We start from the raw sequence: 27561 nt of genomic DNA, 5'->3' as shown, positions 1-27561 counted from the left end.
GTTATGAAGTGAATAAATTAAACACTATTTTTTTTTTAATTTGTTGTTATCAAATAGCAAGAAAAATTGAGAATAGAGCAAGAAAAAGGCAAAACATATGGTTATAAATGAAAATCCATGTAGTAGAGGTTGAACTTGATTTTGGTAATACATAACCTTATATTTTTTGTTAGGTAGGTAGTTTTTGCCCGATTTTACTGAAAAAAAAGAAAAACGACAAAAAAATAGCAGGTAAACCTGCAACAACATGGAATATATATGGTCTTAAATGAAAATCTATGTACATATTCAAGCTGAACTTGTTTTGGCAACATAAACTGTTTTATTTTTGACTGATGCGGAAAAAATTGCAAGAAAAATAGCAGGGTAAACCTGCAATAAATATGCTCATAAATGAGAATCCATGTAGTGGAGCTTGAACTTATTTATGGTAATACACAAAATAACATTTTTTTTTGACTGCGCATACTTGAAAAAAAATAAATTTACAAGAAAACTAGCAAGGGTACACTTGCAATAAATATGCTCACAAATGAAAATCCGTGTACTAGAGCTTGAAATTATTTTTGGTAATACATAAAATTGCTGTTTTTTCGACCGATTTTACAAAAAACACAGAAATATTGCAAGAAAAATAGTGACCTCAACCTACGACAGCCTTGATTTCCCATCACTAGTTTTATAATTTAAAAAGGTGATGCAGCACAATCAGACATACAAAATGTGAAAAAAAATGCACATTTCTCATCAGCGTTAAATATTGCATAAATAACGTTTTTTCATCACTGACACTGCTAATGGCATTGAAAAACAAAGAAGCGTTTCTCTTGAGAACATTGACACACTTGATTGCCTTTTCCAAGTCTATTCACCAGCCAATTAGAAATTCCAGTTACTCTGCCCCCCCCCCCCCGCAGGCAAACAGATGTGACAGCAGCATGAGGCGGACACGGGCATGTCGCTGATCAGATGTGCCGCTGAAAAGGGGGCACAACGACCCCCCCCCAAAAAAAAAAAAAAAAGGTGTTATTGGCCTTTAGACATGCACTAACGCACACACGTAGAGACAGACGGCCCACGCAACGCAAACAGCAACACGGGCGGCGAAGCGTTGCCTGTCAGCGCCTGACGCCATATTGTGCCACGGTGTCACCGTGATGTGTGTGAAGACACGCACATACACACTCACGCGCACACACACACACAGGTGATGTAATGCTTTTCAGTGCTCCAGTTCCTTGTAGACATCATCTTGTCTTGGCTTTAAATCCTGGAGGGCAAAAAAAAAAAAAGGGAGGTAAGAATGCCGACATTAAAAAAAAAAAGCTTTTTGAAGAGCACAGGCAGTGCTTTGAGAAGAGCTGACAAAAGTACTCACATTCTTTACTTAAGCAGAAGTGTTGCTGCGTCTTGGGTCGCAAATAAAAATGGTGAAATTTTCATTCGACTGTTACTTAAGGCAGGGCTTCTTGATTTTGTTTCAGTGTTTTGCGAATGAATCACATTCAAACAATTTGGCATGGAGCCGTTTCATTTTCCAATTATTTAGCTCTTAATTTGAAAAGGGACACCAATGCCGTACATAGAACTTAACAAAGGCGTATAATGTTTTGCAAATGCCACTTAGCAACAAGTGGCTTCCAGTTCATTTGCTCTTAATTTGAAAAGAAAACCCGAGCCTAAATCCTAACAAAATGAAGATGCTTTTTTTTTTCTCATTCATTTTTGTTATTTTCAACCTTTTTTTTTTAATACCAGGAACCAAAGTAATCAATTACTGGTACTTCAGGTAATTCCAAAGTAACCAATTATTTCATTTTGCAAAAGTATATGATTACTTTCGTACTTTAGTAGCTAACTTAATTGATTTTAGATTGATCCTAATCAAGTGCCAAAACAAACTACTTAATGTAAATTAACACTAATATAATTGATAATTTTACACAATTAAGTACTGAAGTAATTCATTACATATGTAGTTTAGTACTTTTGTAATTCCAAAGTAATTAATGATTTCACTTTTCTATAATGTATTTAACGCCCTATTTACTTTAGTACCAAATCCATTTTTGATTGATTCTAATTAAGTGTCAAACTAATTCATTACAAAATTAGTTTAGTACTTAAGTACCGAAAATAATTCAATCCCAAAGATGTATCTTTGCGTATCTTTCAATGGTCTTACACTTTTAATCCCCAATACTGTATTTACTTATAAATTTGTTTTTACACAAAACTATTTTTGAGAGCCACTTTTATCCCAATATTTGGAGAAAAGCAAAATCTACAACTCAGTACCTGGGCTTGAATGTCTGGACTGTAAAGACGTATAAACACGTCTTTGGCACGGAATGAGTTAAAAAATAATACCTTTAGGATTTCATGAGCTAAGTGAGTGTTTTGGCATTTTTCTCCCAGCTTTTTTGCCAATTTCTTTGCCCGTTCCTTCCAATAAAGGAGGATTTTGTGAAGTGGACGCACACAAAAGCCTTCCCCTGGTGCGTGTGCGTTGCCCCATAACTCACCATATAGACCGACCCCTGCGGAAGAGCCTGTCGGGAAGGAGAGCAAAACAGCTTTAATGAGCAACAAGCCGGGGATGCTGGGAGCTACAAAGTAGCAAAAGACGAGTAAACAACACCCCAAAAAAATGGCAGCGCCCAAAAAAAAGATAGGACAATTCATCAGGAGTGAAAATGGGCAAATTTTATCACCTGTCTGACATCTTCGGGATTCTCGTAGATGTTTTCCGTCTCGCCCGAGTGGACCGACAGAGACTGCTCTATACCTGCGCGCGGACATATAGCAAGAGATAGGGTCAGATTCATTACGCCGACCCCAGAGGATGTTCCGGGCCGCATCTGTCAGAGAGGGGAAAAAAAAGAACATCGGCCGGAGCCTCACCTCGACGGGAGATGCGCTTCTGTCGCCATAGCAACACGGCCGCGGCGGCCGCGACCAGGGGCACCGCGAGTAATAAAGCCAGGAGGTGGAGGTGGAGGTGGAGGGGAGGGGAGCTCTCTGCCAGGGAGGAAAAATGAGAGGAAAAACTTCAATTTCTCCCAGTTGACAAGTTGCCGCTCCGCCGCTGGCGAAGGCGGCCACGCCGGGGTCGCGCTTCCAGCCCCGTAGAAAAGACGCCGCGTCCCCCCGACGCCTTACATGCGTTTTCATCATGCGCCTGTCACTCACGCGCGCAACAAAGCGTGAAGCGCTGTCGCTGGCAGACGCTGATCTCACACACGCGCGCGTTTGTACGGCTATTCTTGTGAGGACATCCGTTTGGCGTCATGCGTTTCCTGGCCCCGATTCCCGTTTTAAACAGTTTTTACACACCTCTGATTTCAAAATTAGCTAAATGTGTGATGATCACACTTAAATTTATTCGACTTTGCAGGCATAAGCCCTCCGAAAAGTATAATTTGGCCCAAAATTATAATGTGTTTGACACCTCTGGCACCACACTAACTTCAACCCAAACAAAAGAGGTCTGAACAAGTGAGGACTGGCCAGTACGTCCTCACAATGCTGGTAAAAAAAACAAACAAAAAAAACTCAAAGCAGTTCTCACATCTACAGCCATACAGGAACACCCACACCCACACACACACACACAAGTGAAACACACCAGACCCCCCCAAAATATCTATAAACTAAACAACTTACCTACGTATTTTATTGTATATATATATATATATATATATATATATATATATATATATATATATATATATATATGGGGTTACAGTAGAGCTCGCCATAAAAATATTAACTTAATGAATAATAAATATTTGTCAACAAAACATAATCAACATAAAGTGTCAAACCTGTTCTCGAAAAATAAATAATTATTAAATAAAAATGTCTCCACACAAAAATATTCAACTTTTGAGAGATGTGTCGACAAAAAATAAATCATTGAATAGACAGGTAACGAGTATGGCTTTTTCCCAAACTGAAAATGAAGAACCTACTGAATAAATTCTCATTAGTTTTACGAACGTATATTTTCCTGAACCGACCGATTCATTCAATTGTTTCATTTCATATCTCAAGCATTTAAAAACCGCAAAATTACGCTACACCAAAACGTGTCCAAAGAGTGACAGCATGTAGCCCCGCCCCTCTTTTCTAACTCTTTCCACCATCCAAAAAAGTCACTTCAATCCAACTTCTCCATAATTACGCTCATGAATAGCCAATTTATGCCGCGGGTCAGTAAGCCGCCACGAGTGCCGTCCACTCCGGCGTTGTGACAAATTTTGTTTGGCAAAGGAAAGGACCCCCGGCGGCCCCGGCGGCCCCCGCGACCCCGGTGTCAAAGGCGTCAATCATCGCATGTGCCGTAGCGGCTCCCGCTGATTGGCGCGTACGTCGCTAATGGAAGGTGGCGGTGACCCGGGTGCCCCCCCCCCCCCCGACAACATGAATTCACGGAGCGGAAAAGCTCTTCTTTTCCTCATCTTCTCTTTTTTTTTTTTTTTTAGCTCCGCTGGCACTTGGGCGCAACCGCTCCAATGAGGAGGAGGCGGAATCGGGGGGGCGTGAGGGCGGGGTGGTCGGGGGGGGGCCGGCTCAGCGCGGTGGGCGGCACACCAAAGAAGTTCTACTTGACGCAATGGCCTAGCATATGGCTTCCGAGGGAAATTATGCACAATTGCGCACGGCTGAAAAACAACAGCTGGGAAAGAAATTTCACAATGCCGTTGGAAAAAAAAAAAAAAAAAGTCGTTTCTGCAAGTTGAGGACCACTGTTGGATTTTTGTGCCCAAATCGCAACATCCTTCAAGGTTATCATCATTCCGGAAACTAATAAAAAGACTCCGGTTAAAATTTAATGAACGTTTCTGTTACTGGAATAAAGTGAAAATAAAAATGACAGCTGGTACAGGAATTATAGAAATAATATCCTCAGTTTTACAGAGCTTCTGGAGTTGATTTTAAATGTATTGTTGTACAGCTATAAAAGAATAGGATATCATTTAGTTTATTCACATTAATACTTACAATACATGCACCATATTCCATATATTTACAAATACTGGGGATGTTCGATACCACTTTTTTCAAACCGATAGCAGTAAGAGAACTCCATTTTTGAGGGGTCACCAACACCGGTATCAAGTATCAATACCGCTAATTTTGCTTCTTAAAATTCCTCTAAAAAAAATAAAGACCTACTAAATATCCCATTAAAACTGTAAGACATTGTCAGTTTTCTAGATTTTCTAAAGCTCCTGATGCTAAAATGGACAAAAGTGGGAAAGGGGTACTTGTATCACTACCGATAATGCGAGGTAAGACGGCTATCGTCATTGGTATCGATACCTGGTATCGGTACTCTCCCATCTCTAACAAATACCAACACTCCAACTAGTAACATTGAACTACAACAAGGCTTTTTTGAACAATTTCAAATGCATAAAACCATCCAAAACTGCTGTAAGAACGAATTGAAAATAACTAAATTCACAAATCAAAAATTCAACAAACAAAAAAGAAACATTTACAACTTTTTAATAAAAAAAAATACCTGTACCAGGACTCGATTGAATGATCTCCATTTAAAAAAACAGTCGAAACGAACACGACTACAATGAAAAATATAAGGCTGTTCGATGGCACTTGTTTTTTCAAACCGATACCAGTATAACTACAATTTTCTATTCTTCTAATTTCGAGTTTCTGATTATAAAACGGCCACAAGAGGGAGCCCAATCCTGATATTGCAAGTATAGGCGACCTAGTGTGTGTGTGCGTGTATATATGTGTGTGTATGGTGGAAAAAGTTTTTGGATATGATTTATCATGGCCTGTTTTTGTCATCTGAAGGAAGGGAAGGGGGGGTTGGACTTATTATATATCTCCACGCAGTTTCCTGGCAACAAACAAACACAAAGCTCCATGGTGGATGTCATAAAAAATGCCATCTTCCCATAAAAGCCATCAAACGCGGCCCCGCATCTGCGGATGCCTCCCGTCCGCTAAGAACGTCTCCCCGCTCGTCACGCTACTCCGCCGGCGTCCATTACTCCCACAGCTGCGACGGCGCATTGGGATGAGCCCGGGGCCCGGCGCCCGGCGCTCCGACCGACGCATCGGACTGATCTCGAGCAGGAGGGATCCATTTAGCTGTCACATCCTCCTGTTCTCAATGGTCCACACAATAAGCTTGAATGATTTGGTTATCGTTGGAGGATGTCCCGGGGTTGTGTCTCCGCATATCGCCATGGTAGCCGGGCCGGCGTGAGAAGAAAAATGATGACCTTTATGTCTCATAAAAAAAAGATCCTGAGCCCCATTTTGACCAAAAAAAAAAAAAAAGCCCAGATTAACAGATGCCAGAAGCTCGATTTAGTTTTTGCAGTGAACTACTACTTGACAAACTGAAAAAAACATGAGTTTTACTTCAAAACAAAGTAAATCATCACAGCCAATATTCAGGCTTTCATCAATTCAACACCTTGGGCGGTATTTTGACCATTTTTGGTCCTTTTACGATTCGGTTGTGCCATGTCGACCTTTAAACAGTTGGACTGGATTTTGTGGAACTTAAAAGTGCCTGATCGCTTAGGACACAGGTGTCAAACTCGCGGCCCGGGGGCCAGATCCGGCCCGCCACATCATTTTTTGTGGCCCGCGAAATGCTGATTTGACTTCAAGTTTCTGGCTAAAATAGCAAATTTGCAAGTTGTCCTTAACATCTCTGGCTTAGGAGCTAACTTAAATAATAAATTAAAAAAAAATGTTGGTATTACCTCTCAGCTTGACAACGTGCGTGGCGCTGACGGTCTGTCCGTTTTTTAGCCGTAAGGTGCAGGTGTAGTTGCCGGCCGTGTAGGCGGTGATGGGCAAGGGCAGAGCGGTGATGACGCTGTTGAGCCCGTTACTCATGCTGGCCTGGCGCCGACTCTTATTTTGGTATTCCCACCAGGCCTCTCGGACTTGGGAAGCCTCGCTGTACAGGCACTCCAGCTGCAGCGTGAACCTCAAATGCCGGCTCATGACTGGAACCACAAGGCCATTCGTTGATTCAGTTCATTTCATTTTCGACTGCATCGACCGATACATTTTTTGGCGCCGAAGACTCGGTTGAACTCGTCAGTACGGCGGTAATATCAATGTGCTTTGTAGAGGATAAAGAATATATGCGCGCGAGTATTTTATTGTTTGTCTGCAATATTTTTGTTTGATATTCGTAACTTGGAGGTTAACAGCGCTGTCGCATGTATGCTAATTGTTAGCATCAGTGCCGACGGCGCTTCTCACTGTATGTTAGCAACATTTCAGGTAGAAATTAATTGATAAGAAGGTTACAACGCTAGAGAAATGTCTTAAAAAGTGACATGAAAACTTAAACAAGTTAATAGCGCCCTATAGTTTTCTAGTGCGCTACAAAATTTCCTAAAAAGTTAACTAAAAAAAGTTTCCTAATGTTTATTCAGTTTTCAATTCATCATCGCCATCGGAATTTTATAAAAGCCGAAAATTAATGCCAAATATCTCTGCCGATAATCAACCTAACCCTAAAAAACACCGTTACGTACATGCTAATTGCTAACAAATGTTACTTGTCAGTGTATTTTAGCATTAAGCTAGCTAGGGATATGTGGTTGTCTCAAATACACAATATGTAATAATCTATACAATTTTCAATTTCAATTTATTCAATTAATGCCAAAAATCGTTGCCGATAATCGGCTTATTCCTAAAGAACACCATTAACTCATTCAATGTCAGGGACGTATTTTTACAATTTTTTTTATGAGTCCGGACATTAAATTCCAAATACTTAAGTATTAAATCGATACAAGTATCTGTGATTGAATTTCCGAATTCTTAAAAAAACGTGAAAATACGTCCATGGCATCGAATGAGTAACATACATACTAATTGTTAGCATAGGGTGGTTGCCAGTGTATGTTAGCATTAAGATGCTGAGGATATTCTCTTTGCTTCATGATTATTTGACAGTAAACAGTCAAAGGCCTCCTGCTAGCATGCGGCGCTCATATCTCAAATATGTGCTCTTAAGTTAAAGCAAAACCATGCTTGTATCTCAATGTGCCACTGTAGTTTATTGGTCGTTGTTAGAAACCAGTTGGCTGCTTAGTGGATCCAAAAAAAAAAAAAAAAAAAGTGACCCGCCATTGTGCAAAACGGACGGATGAACAAACGGGATTGAAATCAGGAGACGAGACGAGTAGGCGAGAATGTCAAACGAGGAGGGGAGACAAAGGAGCGAGGCGGGATGAGAAAGTGACTTAATGGCTGGCGTGATTGCAGAAAAGGCCAAGGACGGATAAGGAGCGATGGGCTAAAGGGGACGGGAACAAAAAAAAAAAAAAACAAGACAAAAAAAAAAGAAAAAACGAGCGCCATCGACGGAGAGGTCACAATAATATATATTCATTAAAGTCATTTGCAGCTAATGCGGCACTTGACTGTGACTGATGCTTAGTGTCTCATCAAAGTGAAACGAGAATCCATCTGGGCGTAATCAAGCTCCGCGGACCCCCCCGCGCGACCCCCAACCCCCCCACCGCGTCACATAAAAACACACACATTTTAACGTTGATTAGTGTGATCAGCGCGGGCCACCTCCAGCCTCCGTGGGAGGCCGGCAGGTATAATCATACATAATGATGCTCATAATGAGCTGGGGTAAAAATATATGCGTCGCATGATTACCGCGTGGGCGCACGTGCGTGTGTGTGTGTGTGTGTGTAAGGGAGAGGAGGAGGGGCCGCAAATATGTGACAGTGACGGATCGGCTCGTCATGTCTGGGCAGCTGTGATGGATGCCGCCGGGGACCGTGATTAGTAAACTCCTCCAAGGCCGACACGGCGGGGACGTAAGCCGTCGTTTTTTCTGTTTACGGCCGCTATTGTGGTCGCGTCGGTGTCGCGCGGCGTGAAATTAGGGCCGCTCGTGCAAATACGCACATTTGGGTCACGCCGAGCGGACCGAAAACAAAAAGATGACGATAAAGTTGACGTAAAGTTGCCAAGAAATGGAGTGGTGGTTTTTTTTTTCCCACGAAAGGTGGGGAAACGTAATTTTTTTGCCATTCATCAAAGCCCCGCCCCCTTTCCGTCATCATCAGCCCGTCGTTTTTTTTCCAAGCCAGACGAAATTGTTATGGCAGGTCCGTCAGTGTATTTTTACCCAACCTTCCAACACCACTAGAGGGCGACATTTGACAGTATTTTTTCTGGTCCGCCATTGGTCAGGCGCTACTTGTGTCTGCAATCACATTAATGTTTTACTGTTTTAATACTTAAAGTTTTCACCATGTCTGTGGTTCTACAGTTACACTGCAATCGAAAACAACACAGTAATATAAGTGTAACACGAAAATAATGCCAGCTAAGGGGTTTTCCAGATATGTTTTTTTTCCTCATAATGTTGTAATTGAACAATTTCTTCATGTGTTTGATAAACTAAATTTTTTGAGGGAGTGTATGTATAAGTTGTTTTTTTAAAAATATTTTTTCCTGAAAATAAATGTTTTTTTTTCCATTTTTTTCAAAAAAAAAAGTTTTTTTAAATGAAATTGTAAACTAGTAACTATACGTTCATGTGTTTGAGAGAAAGTAGTAATCGTACAAGAATTAACTCTACTTTTGTAAATTGACGGTCACATTTAAAAAAAATGGGTCAAGATGAAATATTTTCTTCCAGAGTAAATTGTGGTTTTTGTAAAAGGTTTTGACGTAATCATTTATTCACGTTTGAGAAAAAGTAGTACTCTTATGAGAATAAATTCCTTTCATCACAACAAATTTATCTAAAAAAATAGTTGCATTTAATTAAAAAAAAAAACTATGCTTTAAATCTTTTTTTTCTTAAAAAAAAAACGTTTTATTGTAGTCATAATCGTATAGCAAATACAGTGAAAAAATTGCTAAAAGTAGTCAATTAATCATACTTTTATATTTTTCAAGGAACATTTGATTAAAGTCATCGAAATTATTTATTTATTGGAATATAAAAGCTGTATTTTCCCAGAGAAAAATTTCAAAACGATGCCCCCCCTTCCCTCAAGAAAATAAAGATAAAAGTAGAGTTGGATCCAAGGAATCTGGTGTAAAAATTGACCAGTAGCGCCCGCAGACGTAGTCAGGCAAGTTCCAGTGTAACACGACGGCGATGCGTTCGGGTGCAGCTTGGCACATTTGAGCAATTATCGCAAGCTCTGAAGTGACGCCTTGCAGCTCTCCAATTACATCCGCTTTTCAAGTTTTCAATTTGAGCCTGTTGGAGCATAAGTGTTATTTTCCTCACTCCCCCAGCTCATGCTAGCGACAGGTTGCGCCGACACCGTACGCCAAATGTCGCTGAAATACTTCCTGCAGTGCTTTTATTTTTACATTTTTTACCTGCTTCCCTTTGATGGGAGACTTCAATACTTGTCATTGTGTTCAGATTCAATTTCCTTCCAGGGGAGAGTTTCAGTGCTGGGATTTTTTTTTCAACTTCATTTCTGTCTGACAATTAGCAAGCTGCTTGTCTGGAGCCCAGCGTAAAATCTGAAATTGGGGTGGGGGGGGGTCTGATGGGCATTCTGCCCCAAAAAGCCGAGGGGCTTATCGTGTAAAATTTCTAATTTCGCAAGCGAGTGTCCCAACAGAATGAGAAAGCAAGATTTTTTATATTTTTTTTATTTTTTAAGGAGCCACTCACTCCAAGCAGGTGCAGCGGCCGTGGCAGAATTACAATGACGTTGCCGGGCAACCGCTCCGATCGCAGCCGAGCAGAGAAGAGCGGTGCTTAAAGCGGCAATAATAATTTGGCCTTAGAAATACAAAAAGCTTCAAGCTCATTTAGATGGCGCACTGCGCCCCGCTCTTGTCTGAGCCGCTTGAAGTGATTGTTGTGGGATCACGTAACCAAGTGCAAATATTTCGTTAGCGTTGGTAAACACATTTTCATGCGATATGTACGGTACTTGAGTGTTAACTTTTTGACCTTTTACTTTTCCTCTCCGCGTTTTACAGCAGACAGTGCCTTGGGTTTCAAAAGAGCATATTGCGTTTGGAAAACAAACAAAATGTTGTCTGCAAGGCTAGCTTAATGCTAACACGTAAAGAAAACGCCAAAGACGGGCTAAGAATAGCGTCTATTTTCAGCGTTAGGATTCTTTAAGCGATGGATTTGAACAGAAATGGCACAGCAACACAGGTAGACTGACAACATAATGTTCATTGGCATATATTCTTTATCCCCCAAAAAGAAACGACTGATATCGCTGCAGATTATTACTACATTACTTACATCAGTTTTTTCATCAGTTTTTAATCAATTTCTGTAGATAATGAGGTGCTAAAATAACTGATACTGATTACTTTTCAGGCATATTGATGGACTCAGTTTTTTTTTTTTTTCTGTTTAGACCAGCGGCGTCACACTCGTTTTAGTTTGCGGACCTTATGGAGGAAAATCTATTCCCAAGTGGGTCGGACCAATGAAATCATGGTATAAATTTACATGACGGAAGAGAACCCGCGCGGGCTCGGGGAGAACATGCAAACTCCACACAGGAAGGCCGGAGCCAGGTGGATTTGAACCGGGACTTTTGAACTGTGAGGCGGACGGCCCCCGAGCCATCCTATCTATCTATATCTATATCTTTATATATCTATATCTTTTTATATCTATATCTATATACATATATATAGATATATCTATATATCTATATATATATGTATTGTTTATTGTTGGGTAGCGTTAGCATAGGTTTTGGTTGGGAACCAGTTTTAATATCGGCTTGAAAAGGCTCCAGTTCGTCCTTTGCCTCAATGAGGACAAGTGCTCTACAAAATGGACATTTGGCTTCACCGCGACGTTTTTTTTTTTTTTCTTTTAATCGGACAAGCAAATATCAAAGGTCCGGAAGGATAACAACTACTTGACATATAGTATATGAAGTTAGACGTCTGCCTTCAAAGCTGGCTAAATCCTCTCATCTAACTCTCAGCGGGGACGTAATGAGATGCTTTTTCTTCCCAAATGTCAGCCCATTCTACTCAACGAGCTTTGGACAAGTCACAAACAACGGCAGAAAAAAAAAAACATGAGAAAACGTGACCGCTTGAAACATAATGAACACACGCGAGCTTTCGTTGGCGACGTTCTTCCCGGCGGAGCGCGGAAATGAGTCATGAGATGTGGCCTTCACACTCATTGGACCTCAAGCCGGCTCAATACCCGAGGAGAAGATTTGGACCTTCCTGCCAGCACCTTTCAGAAATAATTTTTCACTTTTGAAAGAATGATGCGGAGCGCTCACTGCGGGAGGCTCCTAGCGGTGAAATTCGTCGGATCCTAATTGCGACCGCCTCAAAACGCATTGAGTGGCTGGACTTGGACACCGGTTTCAGGAAATGTCCATCACCACAAAATTAAGAAACAAAAAAAGTCTCAAATTGAATTCCCCCATTTGGGTTCAAAACGTCCATTTTGGGTACATTTTAAAGTCTGGACAAATATACACAACCAAAACAATGAGACAAAACAATCCCAAGTTGAATGAAATATTTGGGTTCAAAGTGGACATTTTGGGCACATTTCAAGTCTTGCACACTGGCCAAAAAAAACAAAAAACCTGTGCTCCATGTTAAACGCCACCATTTTGGTTCAAAGCGGCCATTTTGGGAAAATTTCACGTCTCATACACCAGACCAAAAACAAACAAACAAAAAAACCTTTGTAAATGACCTAAATTACTAAATAATTCTCTATGGTTCAATGCAAATCTATTTATGATAGCAGAGGTCCATGATTTCAAAAACACGTTAATTTCCTAAATTTGATTTCAAAGCACCCGTTATTTTTATTCGAGCGACCAAGAGAGCCCAACGACTCCTGTCGTTGTCTTCTCGCTATCTACAGGTAGTTGTTAAGTACATTAGTCTTCCAAATGTGAAAAGGGAAAAAAAACGTTTTTTTCCCCTAAATGTAAATAGAAGCACTGCACAAGGTTGTGATTATAATGACAGCACTTGGTTCCATGGAAACCAAACCCTGACCTTTCTAATTTTCATAAACGGCGCCCGCTCCTCGTCTCTCCTACCTTTCAACACGCTCAGCAGGGTCCTCTGACTGAAGATGTGGTCGTTGAGGAGCACGTCGCAGACGTAAAGGCCGCCGTCTTTGAGGCCCGGCGTGCGGAGGAAGGAGAAGCTCCCGGCCTCCGCGTTGTAAGGGGGGCCGGCCAGCCGGAGCTTGGGGTTTTCCGCGCCGGGCGAGGCGGTGCCCCTCCAGCGATCGTGTTGGTACACCAGCTTGCTCGCGCTGGACCTGGGGGCTTGCCAGTAGAGGAAGACGCAGTCCCCTTGGACGCCGGGACAGGTCAAGGGGAAGGGTGTCCTGGCTTGAGTGGCCGTGAAGATGGGTGGACCTGCAACACATGTAATTAGATAATAATGAAGGCACGCGTCAAATCTAGTAGAATACTTTTTAAGGAACAGTACGGCTTCGCTTTTCAAATTAAGAGCAAATTGATTGGAACATGAGGCTACTTATTGGTCAATTGTGATTTTGTGATATACTTTTTAAGGCCGCGACAGGAACGGTACGGTTTCGCTTTTCAAATTAAGAGCAAATTGATTGGAACATGAGGCTACCTTTTGCTAAATTGTGATTATTTGACTCTTTTGCAGATTGTTGTATGCTTTAGGTTTTTTGACATTTAGAAGGCACCTGCAAATTGTCCACATAATTCCATAAACACAATAAGAACTCATTCAAAGCCAGGCATGTATTTGCACACTTTTTAAGAGTCCAGACATTCAATCCCAGATACTCGAGTATCCATTCAATACTTACGTATCTGGGATTTAGTGTCCGAACTCTTGGAAAAACGTGAAACTACGTCCCTGGCATTGATTTAATTGGTATAACTATTTAGTCTACTAGGAGCACATATATTACTTCAAAGAAATTTTGAGGGTTGTCTTCCTCCTGCCTGAATGTTTCCTGTTACTTTTGTTTGTGAAGAAAAGGAATTGAGCAGTTGCGGCTGTAAAAAAAAAAGACAGGCGCTGTGACCGGCCCAAAGGGCAAAAGCAGAATGGGGTCGTTGACCATCCTGGGAAAGAAGATAGCAGCATGGACTCATAAACTGCAAACTGATTGTTTACATTGTTGCCAGATGTCTCCCCCAACCCTTTTAGGGCAGCAATGGCTTTGGTAGCTAGGACCAACCCAAGTGACTAAATGGGGAGCGGAAAAGATCTGTAACCAGACTGGAAGGTTCCTGTCCGCTCTCCTCGCGACAAAAAGAACCTTGTTGTCTTCCTTCCGGTGTGTTGTTTATTCATTTGTTGTTTGCCTGAACCTGGCAGATTGGACGAAATAGCGCTCAAGGGCTTATTCTTTCGATCCCAAAAATGTAGCCACAGGTCTTTATAGCCCAGATATTCGATCCGAGGTACTAATTTCCGGATTTTTTTAGTTTTCCGTTTAAATCAATGACGTATAAATAAATATCTCTATAATTAAAAAAAAGTACGCGCGATTGAATGTCTGAGGTTCTTGAAAGATACGCGAAAATACGTCTTTGGGATCGAACGAGTGAAGTCGCCCGCCCGCGATCCAAACGATCGTCAGTCGAGCGGCGTTCAGACCAGATTATGTTCAACCTTGGCGGGTCCCCTGCGCACGGAGGAAGATGGAGCACAGATGGGCGTGCAGATGGGTTAAAACATCCCGGCGACAATCGGGATTATGTCTCGTTGCGTTCTGCTCTGTCTGATTAGCCAAATGCTGACACAAGACTTCCTGCAGGCGTCACTCACCATGTTGCACCCTGGTGAAGGAGGCCACGCTGACAGCTGCAGAGAGAGAAGGGGACGGGGGGGCAAATAATAAATAATACATACAGAGAGTGTTATACCCACAGGAGCGGCAGACTTTTCTGTGTAGATCTACGGTGGAGTTTGGAATTTTGAAATTGCTCCATAAAATAAATACAGTGAAGAGCAGTATAGCCAGAGGAGGTGTTAATAAATAATGGCGCTGATGGGCGCTAGCACATCATCAGCGCCAGTGTGTTTGCCTCCTCACCGTCAACGCTGATGTCCAGGGCGAAGGTGAACGCGATGCCGTCCTCGCCCTCGTTGGGGTGAAGCGTGCACCGGTAGGAGCCGGCGTCCGCAAGAGTCACCTGGGGGACTTTGGTCACAAAGCCGGCGATGGGCTTGAGCACCGTCGTTAAGGGGGTGCCGCTCGGAGATTCCCAGGAGATCCACTCAAAGGCCGCTTCTGGAGTCACCTTGGCTATCAGGCGGAGGGTGCTCTTCAGTGGGACTGGGGATGCCGGGACGCTGGTTACTGTGGGGGAGGGAGGAGCAACAGGGAAAAAACATTTGACTCATTCGCTGCCGTCGACGGCTATAGACGTCAAAGATTCATTTTTACTAGGCCGATAGTGAAGGAATTACTCTACCCGTCGCTGTAAATCGCCGGCATATCCCCCAAAATATCATTGCATTACTTGCTGTAATCTGCCATTTGACGGGAAAAACATTGTACTCATTCACTGCCGTTGACGGCTATAGACGTCAAAGATTCATTTTTACTGGGCCCATAGTGAACGAATTACTCTACCTGTCGCTGTAAATTGTTGGCATATCGCCAAAAATATAATCGCGTTACTTGCCCTAATCTGCCATTTGACGAGAAAAACATTTGACTCATTCGCTGCCGTCGACGGCTGTAGACGCCAAAAATTCATTTTTACTAGGCCGACAGTGAAGGAATTACTCTACCCGTCGCTGTAAATCGCTGGCATATGCCCAAAAATTTAATTGCATTACTTGCTGTAATCGGCCATTTGACGGGAAAAACAGTTTACTCATTCACTGCCGTTGACGGCTATAGACGTCATAGATTCATTTTTACTGGGCCAATAGTGAACGAATTACTCTACCCGTCGCTGTAACTCGCCGGCATATCGCCAAAAATATAATTGCGTTACTTGCCCTAATCTGCCATTTGACGGGAAAAACATTTTATTCATTCCCTGCCATTGACGGCTATAGAAGTCACAGATCCATTTTTACTGGGCTGAGAGTGAATGATTAATTATTCTACCTGTCGTCTATAAACCGCTGGCATATAGTCAAAAATAAAAAAAAGCATTACTTGTCGTAATCTGCCATTTTACAGGAAAACATTTCACTCATTCACTGCCATTGACGGCTATAGATGTCACAGAGCCTTTTTTACTGGGTTGGCAATGAAATACTTCATTATTCTACCTGTCACTCTAAATTGCTGGCATATTTCCCCCAAAAATGTGCCAATAATTTGCTATTTTATGAATAAACATTTGACTCACTCACTCACCCCAAAGATCCATTTTTACTGGGCTGGCAATAAATGAGTTCAATAGTTGATTATTCTACCTGTCATTGGAAATTGCTGGCATATATTAAAAATGTGTTTCTTGCTGTGATTTGCCATTTTATGGAAAAACAAAAGAAAACAAAAAAATGGACTCATTCACTGCTAATTCTGGCAAAAGACATCAATGATCCCGTCTTACTGGGCTGTTAGCGAATGAGTCCATTTTTGTCCCTGTAAGCATATATTAAAAAAACAAAACAAAACAGCAGCAAAAACATTAAAGCACAAAGACATCATACCTTTCCTCATTTACTGGGCTGACAATGAATGAGTTCATATCTTTTTTTTTTTCATTTTTAGACATTTTTTACATAAATTTAAAGTAGTTAAAACTCTAGAACCATTAGCGAGACTTAAGACAAACATCTTCAGTGTCACCAATACACAATAGTAATTTTTGCTAGCTAAATCAGCACATTTGATCAGTAGGAACAGCAAATGTGTGAGTTGAGCCATTTCCAAAGTCCTCTGATGGCTTTCGTCCTCTTTCATCCGAATGCTGCTAGCTCCTGATGCTGCTAGCATTTTAGCTGCTAATGTTGGAGCCAGCGCTACTAGCTGGCGCCAGGCCCCCTATAATACAACATCAGTGAAATTCCATCTACTGGCATAGTGAAGATATGAACTTGATTACAGGACAAAATAGTACTGTTGACATTCCTCAAGTCAAATTAGCTGTTTACATCTCGACAAACTGGGATCTACCTCCAAATCAAAGTGTACCGAGGTGTTCATGTTAGCATCTACCACAGCAGAGATGAACGCGGCAGGAACAGACGAAAGCTTGAAAATGGACAATACGTACGAGATGAACATACACGCATTATTTTTAGTTGGTCAGAAATAAAGGCAAGAAGAATATGATTGTTAGCGGAACTTTGTGAACTGTCCACTTCGTCAAATCCGGTAATTTGACAGACCATTTAGAGCGGTGCCATAGTAACGTGAAGCTAGCGAAAACACGCGAAGGATTCAGAGTGGGGATAAAACAAAGCAGGCAAAATTAGCCCTGTCTCGCTCAGGGATGTCACTTCAACCTCGAGAGGTTAGGAGACTCGTGGCGATGTCATACGTAGAAGATATGCTGGCGCTTTCCACACTTGATTCGCCAGCATTTCGATCCCCGTCGCCACTAGCAACAATGACGACAGTAATAAGCTAAAGCTAATTTTCCCTGCACAATTGTTATTAACGGTCTAGAAATAGTTCTGGTCGACGTGTATCAAGACGAAGCATACAAAAACTCACGCTAAACTACGTTAAGCACAATAACGATGACGTAGGCTAGCTGCTAACGTTAGCCCCGCCAAAACGATCTAACTTTAAAACGTCTGTTCGTTACCTAGCCGACCGAACTTGAATTTGAACATTAACATTGAAATAGTGGAATTCACTAACCGTATTTGCCTAAATATACGATGCATCACTATGCAGTGAAGACACGAGTTGCTACGAAGAAAAAAATTGCCATCTCAAAAGAAAATACCGACACTTTTGATACTTCAGTCATCCCAACAGTAATGTACAGTTTAACAGGAAGGCAGTGAAAGGTAACTAAACTACTGAGATCTTATCCAAGTGGTACACGGTTGGTGGCGGGTTGCAACTACTCTTTATTTCGCTTGGGTGCGCGATGTGCAAGCTCAGGCCGTCGCTCACTCTGACCGTCCAATTTCACGATGGCAGAGGAGTCATGCGTGGAGCTATTTGCGCCCCGAAGCAGCCAAGGCGCATTTTGTGATCTTTGAGGAAAAACGGGTAAGGAGTTGCGGCAACACAACAAATCTCGTGAAACGCCTCGTGTTAAACCTTAACGCAGAATATGAAGCGTGGCAGGCGGGCGCCATCCAGGTTCAAAGGGAGGGCGTTGTCCGAATGGATGTATACTAATAAAAATAATGCAAGCGTTAAATGTGGCGAGCGTTGATATCAAGTAGTAAGTAGAAAATTGCTATTTGTTTATGAATTTTTATGAAATATGCTATATGTAAAGGAATAAGATGTCTTTTTTCAAACGGTTGATCATTGTTTGTTTTTTTTTTTGGGGGGGGTTGTGTTTCGAAAGTGCTGGTGGTATCGGTGCTTGTTATTGGTGAATGCTCAAGACTGAGTACACACACTGGTATAAGTCTGAAAATAAGTATCTAAGATGACAAAAATTTCATAGAATATGCAAAATATGAAACCCACAGAAATCTTCAAAAATGCAGACAAAAATTAAAACTAAATACATTTAAGTTATTAAAATTCCTTGAATAATGTTGAATAAAAACAATAAAAACTAATTTTTGGGAACAAATGCGTCTTATATTTGGGGAATTACGCTATTTTAGTAATCGAATAACGGACAGACAATTCGACAAACCAGAATAAAATCAATTATTTAAATTTCATCCATGTGATGCTTTTTGATAAAATATTAAATATTTTTAATATGATTGAAATATAAAAATATTATAAAAGTATTGTAAAAACAACAAAAAAAAGAAAATAAATTTTCCTTTAACACTTTCAGTGCCACCGACGTGAAAGAATGCCAATGGAAACCCTACCAAAGAGTGCCATTGACGTCAACACTTTTTCTTTCTTTTCCCTATGGGAATGTGCAGACAAAATCTATACGATTTTTTTTTTAAAACACTACATCTGTCAGAATGCTTGAAATTGGCTTGCAGGTTCTCCTTTCATTTTAATTACTGGCGTGAGAAAAATTAAGAGGGGGGCCAGGTGCCGCGGCACGTGAAGGAAAAAAAAATCATTGAAATTGAAAATTTGCACTTATTTCTCGGACCTCATTTCGTATGTTACTTTGTGTAAGAAATTCAGGCCGGGCGAAGATTTGTATGGAATTGTCCTACCAGTGACGACGGCTAAAAGAATGATCTTCTCCTTGATGGTCTTCCCTTGCTGCTCTATCAAGCACATGTAGAGGCCAGAATCCTGCGCGGCGGGTTGAAGAAGCAGCGAGAAATTGCCCGTGTGTCGAAAATTGCTGTCGGCCAAGCGCATGGAAGGCTTGAAGGCGCCGCCCGAGAACTCGTCGCGTTCGCTGGCCGACAGCGCCAGTTTCCAGTCGTCGGCGCCCGGCGGCTTGGCCATCCAGTTGATGTTCACGCCGGGCCTCACTTCCATGTGGATGCACTCCAAGGTGGTGGCCCGATGCTCTCGTCCCACCACAATTTCATCCCAAGCGACACCGGTGCCTGCAAACAACCCGCGTCAGGTCAAAGCGCGCCATTCCTCCAAAGCGGAGACCGATGTCGACGGCGGACATCAGCGCGGGCGGAGAATTTCTCGGAAAAGCTTGACTACCTGTGGCGTCCGCGAGGGACCAATGCTCAAACGCCAAAGGAATGAAAAGAATGGCGAAGGAAACACGCGCCATGGCACATTTGAAGCAACGAAAACTATCAGTGGGCAAAATTAGCATTTTTTTTTTCTCTTTTTTGTTTTCCCTCCAAACAGGATACAGGCAGCGCGTGGTGTGACAGGAAACGGAGCATGTGCAAGCCTGATAGGCTTAACTTTTTGGAAGGGCAATTAGAAAACAACAAGCAACCACAGAAGTGTTGAATTATGTAAGAATACAAAACATGTCACTGTTTTGGCTGCTCAATACAGTTTGGTTGAAACTGTATCACAATAATCCAAGTAGGGCTGAACGAACAATTACCATAATTCCCCAAATGTAAGACGCAAATAAGACTCACTCTTAATTTTGATGTCAAATTCTGATTCTGATTCACCATCCTCTACATTTTAGTAATATTCCTGTTTATGAACAAAGACAGACTCAGACGGTGGTTAAATTTGCTTGCTTCTTTCGTTGAAAAAAAAAATGCAGCCTGAGCTAACTCGAGCTGCTGTTAGCTGCAACAGGCACTTGATGCTAACAGCCAACTGACATTCACCCTCCAGCTCGTCCCGTTACGATAATTATTCCAAGTAGGAATACTGCTGATATAAAAATGCACAAACTTGGCATGTGGCTGACAGATCAATCTTCCTTGAATAATGTCGAATAAAAACAATACAAAGAAATTTGGGGAAAAAATGCATCTCATATTTGGGGAATTACGGTATTTTAGTAATCGAATAACGGACAGACAATTCGACATATAAAATCAATTATTTATAATTTCATCCACTTTTAAAAAACATGTGATGCTTTTTGATCAAATCCGATATATTGAGTTTTTGATAAAAATACACATTTTCAACTGATGTTCATTTTGAGATTTCTACAAAAACAACCTCATAAGGCCTCGCGTCTTTGACTACTAATAACTGATATCAGCATCATCCCTGAAAATAAACATCACAGGCCATCCTCGTTATTGTATGGTGACCTCAGGGGGCATTTATAAAAATAAAACCACATGAACGTATAATGATATAAAATCGAGCGTTTGACGCCTTTTTACACGCGTGCTTGGGAAACGAGTGCTAAAACTTCTGACCCCGAGAAAGCGAATCTGCGTGAAACTTGCAACATGAAAGGCGGGGATTGAGCGAGATGAAATGAAAGAGTTTTGGGTGAGTGTGGGTGCACACCAACCCCTCGGGCGACATGTCTTTTACATCCCATAAACGTCTTTAATTAAGTTAAAGGTATTATCAGCTCCCCTGAGCACTATTTTTCCATAATTACCATCGGGCGTAAGGGAGGGGAGGGGGGGGGGGGGTATGTGAGAGAGCAGGAGCAGGAAAATCTTATTGTGGGAGTGTAATGACCGGGAAAGAGAACGACGAGGCGCTCGTGTCTAATGATGGGAGGAGAAGTGTGAGGAGAAACGTGCGTCTCCTCGTTTGTGGGTAAATAATCGCCATAAGCCTTGCGAGGCGCCATCTAATGAATCCACCGCCACTGCGTAGTATCTCTTAACTACGCGCCTCATTATCAGCGGCGCGGAGCCCCCCCGGAGAGGCCGGGGACGGCCTGAATGACAGAGAGGCGCGAAGGACAAGTGGACAAAGCCATCTGAGGAGGAAAGAAAGGGAGGCTGCCAAAGGGATGAGCGGGGCACGGAAATCGCCACGGAAAGTGCAAACGATCAGAGGGAGTGAAGGGTGTGAGATGGCCGGAAAAGAAATAGATAGGCTTGGAGCGAAGTGGCCGCTCGCAGGGAAATGGAGAAAAAAAAAAAGAGAGAGAGGGAGTGTGAAAAGTAGATTTGCTGTGGGGATGAACAATGGATGAAAGAAGAAAAAGAAATAAACACAGTGATAAACTTGCGCAAAGCTTTCGAAAAATAATCACCTGAGGGACAACGGCAAATCTTGGGAGACTTCAACAGCGACTGCTGGGGGGAATCACGACTAAACTATTACTAAGAATGTAAAAAAACTAATGCCGATACAAACATTTTTCACTGGCAAACATACTTGCAAATAAGTTTTATTTGCATATGCATAGCAATACTATGACTACATTCCACAATCGAGCAAATGATAAAGTAGGCAATAAAAAAATAGCAATAGAGCAATAATGGCAATAATAATGAACCACTAATAAATGAATAGACTTAGTACATTATGAGCATATTATGTAATAGATGGAGTGGAAGAAGTGCAAAATACCATGTAGGGCAAAATGTTATGTATTTAGTAGCTTTCCTGCATTGTGCAGGATTTGTAAGGTGCAAGTGTGCATGCGGTAAAGTGGCTGGTGATCAATCAGATTAGTGTGTATGTAAATTCAAACGTAGGCTAAACTCTAAAAATCATTTTTTGTGGCATTAATTGTTTAAAACTTGCACAAACATCCACATCAGTGTCCCTGTGGCATTATGGAAACATATGCTACACTTTTAGCATTTAGCCTATAAGGCCGTTTGAATCCGTTTACCAGTCTAGCATATGTCCTAAAAAGACTTTTTTCCACGGTAAAAATCCAATTTACAATTTGAATCAATTTCCCACCCACCTTTGCTAATGGAAAAAGCTAATTACATTGACATGATTAAAAACAAGTCTTTAATTCTATGAGATTGTTTTTTTTTTTTTTTTAAAAGTGTCCCAGCATTTACTTGCATCAGTAGCTTCCACAAAAATAATAGTAATATACTATGGTATGTTCTTTTTTTTTTACAGATGTGAAAATAAGAGCGTCCTCATATGTCCGTTGTAAATTACCAATTTAAATGTTCAGCAACTTAGCATAATAAAATGAGCTGCCAAGCTGCGTGCCTCAGCTGGTCCGTATGTCGGTTGCCAGCTCGCCTACGCTCTTCTCCTATGTAGAGTTGAGCGAGTGAGACAAGTGAACCGTGGTAAATTTTTTTTACGGCTAGGAAATCGTTTCCACTATGTCAGTAAATGCTTTGCTATGCTCTGCTTTCACAAGTATAAATAAGTACGTCTTTGGCAATGTTCAGCGCGATTTACTCCGTGATTGCTTTCCACCAGTTTTTTAGCGAGAGTTAAACATACTGGTGTTTGTTTATTTGATTATATTGAAGGGATCAGAATCATTAAGCCAATGCTGGAGGCTTGTGTTATGTTAGGTTTAACCCTTTGATGCCTGAATTTCTGATTCAATCCTGTTATTTCTAGCCAGGAAGTGAAACGTCTCGTTTACTGAAGCCGCACCTCTAAAAGTGTTGCTGCCTAGCCCCCTTCATGATGTCGTTCAATGCCGGCTGGCCGCGAAACATCCGTCTATCTGTCATCTTGCCCGCAAAGCCTCACTCGGCACTGTAAACTACCCCAGTGGAGTGAATGAAGGTGCCAAAACAAACAATTTTCTGACATTAAAAACGAATAACAGTATCAAGAGGCCGCACCCATTAAGAGACATTGTTCCCATTAAATCAGTCATTGTACAGTAAAACATCATAACTGATAAATGACGAGTTGTTTACTAGGTCGAGCGTGCAAAATCTCTTCTCCTCTACTGAAGAACCAAAATAAAAGAAGAAGTTGCCGTGTATTTACTCTTGCACGGGTGGTACGAGGGCTTGCTATCGTCATTCCGCCTCTTACGAGTCCTGTTTGTTTGCTAGGAGCTGGGAGCGCAGAATATGTAAAGATTGCTTAGAAATGCCTTCATGAAGGGAAATAACACTTTGGCGGTTTTTACGGTGAGAAATCAACATTTTAACATGGTTAAAATTGTCAAAAATTTGAACTCCCATGATATGTATGCCAGAAAAAAAAAGTGTGTTCCCATCTCGTGTGGCGATTTGCCGTAATAAAATTATTTTCAGGGGTTAAGGAGCTAAGGAGACAATGCTTACGGACTTTTCAGAAAGTCATATCTCCTAACCTTCATAGCATCTTTCCTCAACCCATTTGGAAAACACCGAGTCACGGCGAGATGAAAAATTTTTTTTTCTTTTTAAACACAGAAAAAGATAGCCGTACTGTTTGAAATAAATTCATCTCTACTTTTCATAACTGACGGCATCGCACGACTCTGTGTATTGCTGATGGATGAGCGGTGGTGACAATTTGACCCTGGAACAGAATCCCAAGTCTTGAGTATTAGAGTGACTTTCATTCAAGTCAATATGCATGCATATGAATAGCGGTGGATATATGGGGCGGACTTTGCCCTTTGGGGACACCTTCACCGAACAGGATGGCGCCCCGCACAAAAAGCGGATTTCAAACAATAATAATAAAGCCAAAGAAAACTCTGTTGGCATTTAAAATCGGCGGCGTCTCTCTTTGCTTGGCCGAGCATCCGAGGGAAAATGAATTCTCGCTGTAAAAGTAAACGAAAGGGCATAATATGGTATAATTTGTTTTTCTGGCGCGCACGCTATTGCGTGACCTCTGATGGTTATCGTGGCCTTCAAAATTCGCACCTCGCCGAATACGCTAAATAAGATGTCGACACTTGTGGAAATAGAGGCGAGAAGAAGAAAGCTCGTTTTGAACCGCGTCACTTCCCAAGATGTAATTATGCTGGCTGCGAGACGCTGGGGTTTTGGAGATTAGACCGAAACCCGATAACGCCTCGGCTGTTCTGGCGTGCTCTCGGATTCAAAGCGAAATAGAACAAAATTTCTAGTTGTTCTGAAAGAGAAAGGAGGGACGGGTCATGAAACGGGGCTGAACATGCATGAGGAGCTTCTAAAATATCACATTGTTTCTAGGCGTTGGCGTCAGATTTACTGTGCATCCATAGAATTATGAAAGAATAATTTTAGTAATCTGATTATTTTTACCGCTATAGACAATATATCGCAGCCTAAAAGATACTAAATCAAAAAGATCATCAGCCGCCAAAACAAGCACTCAGTGGTAAGCTAGGCTCATTTACAATTTATGCTAGCATGCTAGCCTTAAGGCTACATCAACCATGACCCAGGTTCAGGCATTTTATTATTCACTATTGATTTATTCATCATCTCCTGAATTAATTAGACAGCCCATCAATGATCATGTTAACTATGTCTGAATTTCCATCTATTTTTTAATCAAGTTAGCGGTTGAAATGTAAATTATGGCCAATGTGACGTTGGAATCAATTATCTCACCTCGAGGTCTTTATTTGACTGACATTTTATGAAGAGGCTAAATGGATAAAATAAATGAACAAACAAAAAAAAAATATTAGTTCAAACATTTCACCTTATATTCTTAAAGGCTCCAACTTTGTGAGGTGACAAAAAAGATGATACTTTTATGAAAAAACAATTTTTTTTAACAAATTTCCCAGGCAAAATTTTAGATTGCATGTGAGGTCATCGCTTCAAGGCGACGACAGACAACTGATTAGCACATGTATAAGTTTTTGTTGTTGTTTTTATTGTTCATTGATATATTGACAAAGGAATTATTGAAGCATCGTAAAGATAGAAATTGTCACGAAAAAAACAACACGCGTTCAATTGTGTGCAAAAATGTTGTGTTCATGTACACCTTGTACATTCGACAAACGTGTAAAAATATTTACTACATGTTTAAATGTTTAAAAACGTTGTTATGGAAAATACATACAGTACATATGAACAGTTCATTGTATTTTCATCGACGTCAATTAGGAGAATTAATAAGCACCTAAACAATATTCAAGCTAGGATGAAAATCGACTCAAAAAGATTTTTTTTTTATTTTGATGCTTTTCATATACAGTACAGAGGTTATATGAAATTGGTTGCCCTTACTGAGTACATACCAAGCTAGTAGCTCTTTTAAAGATTGGTGACGCCAGTTCTTTAGAAAATAGATCATTATTTCAGTACACTGTGTCCTTTGTGTGACATTTTCCAATTTAAAATGATATTCTTTGGCTTTGCAAAAGGGTTGGAAAGTCTGCACTCTTGAGATTTCCTTTTGATGCGATTTGAGCACCAGAGGGCGCTAGAGACTTCTACAACAGAATCCCATCTATTGCGCAATCCTTGCATTTGGCATTTCGCGGATTGTTTCTTGGATTATCGCACGGTCAAGACAAAGTACTTTTTTTTTGTTTTGTTTTGACTCAAATCATCTTGATGCATTGAGTGACTCACTGGTGCAATATACGTTTTAAAATGTGTTTTTTTTTCCGCCTAGCCCTAAAGATATTTTGCAACAAGTTTACACCAAACACTCCCACGTAACTCAAGTATAACTCACCCGCGTCCAGACTCGCCCGCTCCAGATGAGATTTGAGATTGGCAAAGGTTCGGAGGGGGCGGGACCGAGGCTCCTCCTCCGCCCGCTGACGTCACCGCGCTCTCTCGGACGGGGAGTGAAGGAAGAGGGACTATTTGTTGAAGCGCAAGCAGCGCAGCAACACATACACATTCACGCACACACATGCAGTAGTCAAGAGTGAGTCAGCCCGCCGGGAGTTAAAAAAAAAAAAAAAAAAAAAAAAAGGAATCGTTTACCTGTGTGTGTCCAACAAGCGCCAGCCCGGAGGAGACTTTTTAAAAAAGCGAGATTATACCTCACGTCGGACTTTTCTTCTCTTTTTTTTTTTTCTTCGCCTCCCTTCCCAGCGAAGTGAACCTGCTGTCGCCCTCCGGAACATTTCGGAGCGACCATGGCCGGACAAAACCTTCTATCAAGTGGACAAGTGCTGCTTTTGCTTCTCGCCTCGACACTTTCACCACACGGTAAGAGAATTTTCAAACTACTTTTGGCAATCAGCACATTCGATAACACCTTTGACCACCTGTCATCGGAGGATGCGGAAGTCCAATCAAGTGCACCTCTTTTTTTTATTTTTGCAACGTATATAAATATATTTGAGGGTTATTTGAAGGCAATTTGTTTCCCTATCGAAGTGGCACTGTATGACTTTTGTTTCCTTATCATGTTTCGGCGTTTCGTTTCGTTCCCTTACCCGAGTTTCGGTGTGACGTAGCGCCCGTTTTAAGGTGTGGCTCCGCGGGGCTGCAAGGTGTCTGCTGGTAGGTGATTGACAGCTGCGTCCGCCTCGCTTCACACACACACACACACACAGACGCACACATTTTGTGTCCTTGGTCCCTTGTCCCAAAAGCCGCCATCTCTCGTTGCCATGCTCGCTTTCTTCCACACATCAACCTCTATTAGTTCCACTTGACTTGCAGGCCCTGCAAACTTGCTCTTAACGTACTCGAGAGAATAGCGAAGTGGGTGGGAAGGCGAACAATTTGTTGTGTTTATTTCCTCGGATGCAACTTTTTTTTTCTTTTGTTTGCTCCCCATAACATTCCACCGTGAGTCTCATTCACCGAGCAATCGATTTGGCAGCTTTCCCATGACGTCAACGGGGAACCCTCGCCTCTCGCGAATTTTCTGATAAAACGCACCTATTCGCGTCGATCCGCGGATATTTCGCTTTATAACGGCCCTAAGACGTCACTCGGGCATTGCGAGTGTAAGGAGGAGCTAATGTTGACTAGCAGCTGGTAGTTGTTAGGCTCGACAGCAAACAGCAGTGTGATAGAGGTCAGACAGGTGACCTTTGACCCTGGGGAAAACAGGGTGGTTTGAGCTGTTGCAGAGAAATGCTCTGTAACACGGTGCTCAAAATAACAGGGAACCCCAAGGGAATCCATCTGAATTTGATGAAATGCTTTGCCATACTGCATACTTTGACCATACATGTATATTAGGGCTAAGTTAAAACATTAACTTTGGAGATTACTGTGCATTTTAACAGTTAATGCAATTCCACTTACTTCCTGTGGCAACCGAACTCTGTTATCTTTGCAGCCAAA

The 27561-nt window shown here is 41.6% G+C and overlaps 2 protein-coding genes across 3 annotated transcripts in view; one reads left to right on the top strand and one right to left on the bottom strand.

The window, feature by feature from the left end:
- Nucleotides 1–75: 75 nt before the first annotated feature.
- On the bottom strand, nucleotides 76–26143 carry g6fl (g6f-like). Of its 2 annotated transcripts, none has more exons than XM_088409633.1 (10): nucleotides 25985–26143; nucleotides 19273–19617; nucleotides 15071–15337; nucleotides 14803–14838; nucleotides 13077–13403; nucleotides 6759–7007; nucleotides 2905–3021; nucleotides 2715–2788; nucleotides 2526–2552; nucleotides 76–1270 (listed from the first exon to the last, which is right to left on the bottom strand). In XM_088409633.1, exons 2-10 carry the CDS (start codon nucleotides 19544–19546, stop codon nucleotides 1223–1225), a joined length of 1419 nt encoding a protein of 472 aa, XP_088265759.1. In that variant the 5' UTR covers nucleotides 19547–19617; nucleotides 25985–26143; the 3' UTR covers nucleotides 76–1222. The 2 variants fall into 2 exon arrangements, with proteins under 2 accessions (XP_088265759.1, XP_088265758.1); XM_088409632.1 differs by lacking the exon at nucleotides 25985–26143 and adding an exon at nucleotides 19727–19844.
- LOC148426045 (nectin-2) overlaps nucleotides 26122–27561 on the top strand; it is a 124717-nt gene continuing 123277 nt past the window's right edge. The window contains exon 1 of the mRNA XM_088409634.1: nucleotides 26122–26469. Coding sequence (XP_088265760.1) covers nucleotides 26397–26469 — 73 coding nt within the window. The 5' untranslated portion in view covers nucleotides 26122–26396. The remainder of the gene's footprint in view (nucleotides 26470–27561) is intronic.

Source organism: Hippichthys cyanospilos, chromosome 3, assembly GCF_059441005.1.
Source record: "Hippichthys cyanospilos isolate Australia breed blue-spotted pipefish chromosome 3, RoL_Hcya_1.0, whole genome shotgun sequence".
Lineage (NCBI taxonomy): Eukaryota > Metazoa > Chordata > Actinopteri > Syngnathiformes > Syngnathidae > Hippichthys > Hippichthys cyanospilos.
The sequence above is the reverse complement of the archived record's forward strand: the minus strand, read 5'-3'. Positions and strand labels throughout refer to the sequence as shown.

Bases quoted from the DNA above. Each gene is read 5' to 3' on its own strand.
- g6fl (XM_088409632.1), bottom strand. From the start codon at position 19,844: ATGCTAATTTTGCCCACTGATAGTTTTCGTTGCTTCAAATGTGCCATG. The intron at 7,008-13,076 runs GTAGGAGAGACG...TTGTGGTTCCAG, and splicing joins CCTGCTGAGCGTGTTGAAAG to TCATGAGCCGGCATTTGAGG. The intron at 3,022-6,758 runs GTAATACCAACA...CCTCCCTGGCAG, and splicing joins GCACGTTGTCAAGCTGAGAG to AGAGCTCCCCTCCCCTCCAC.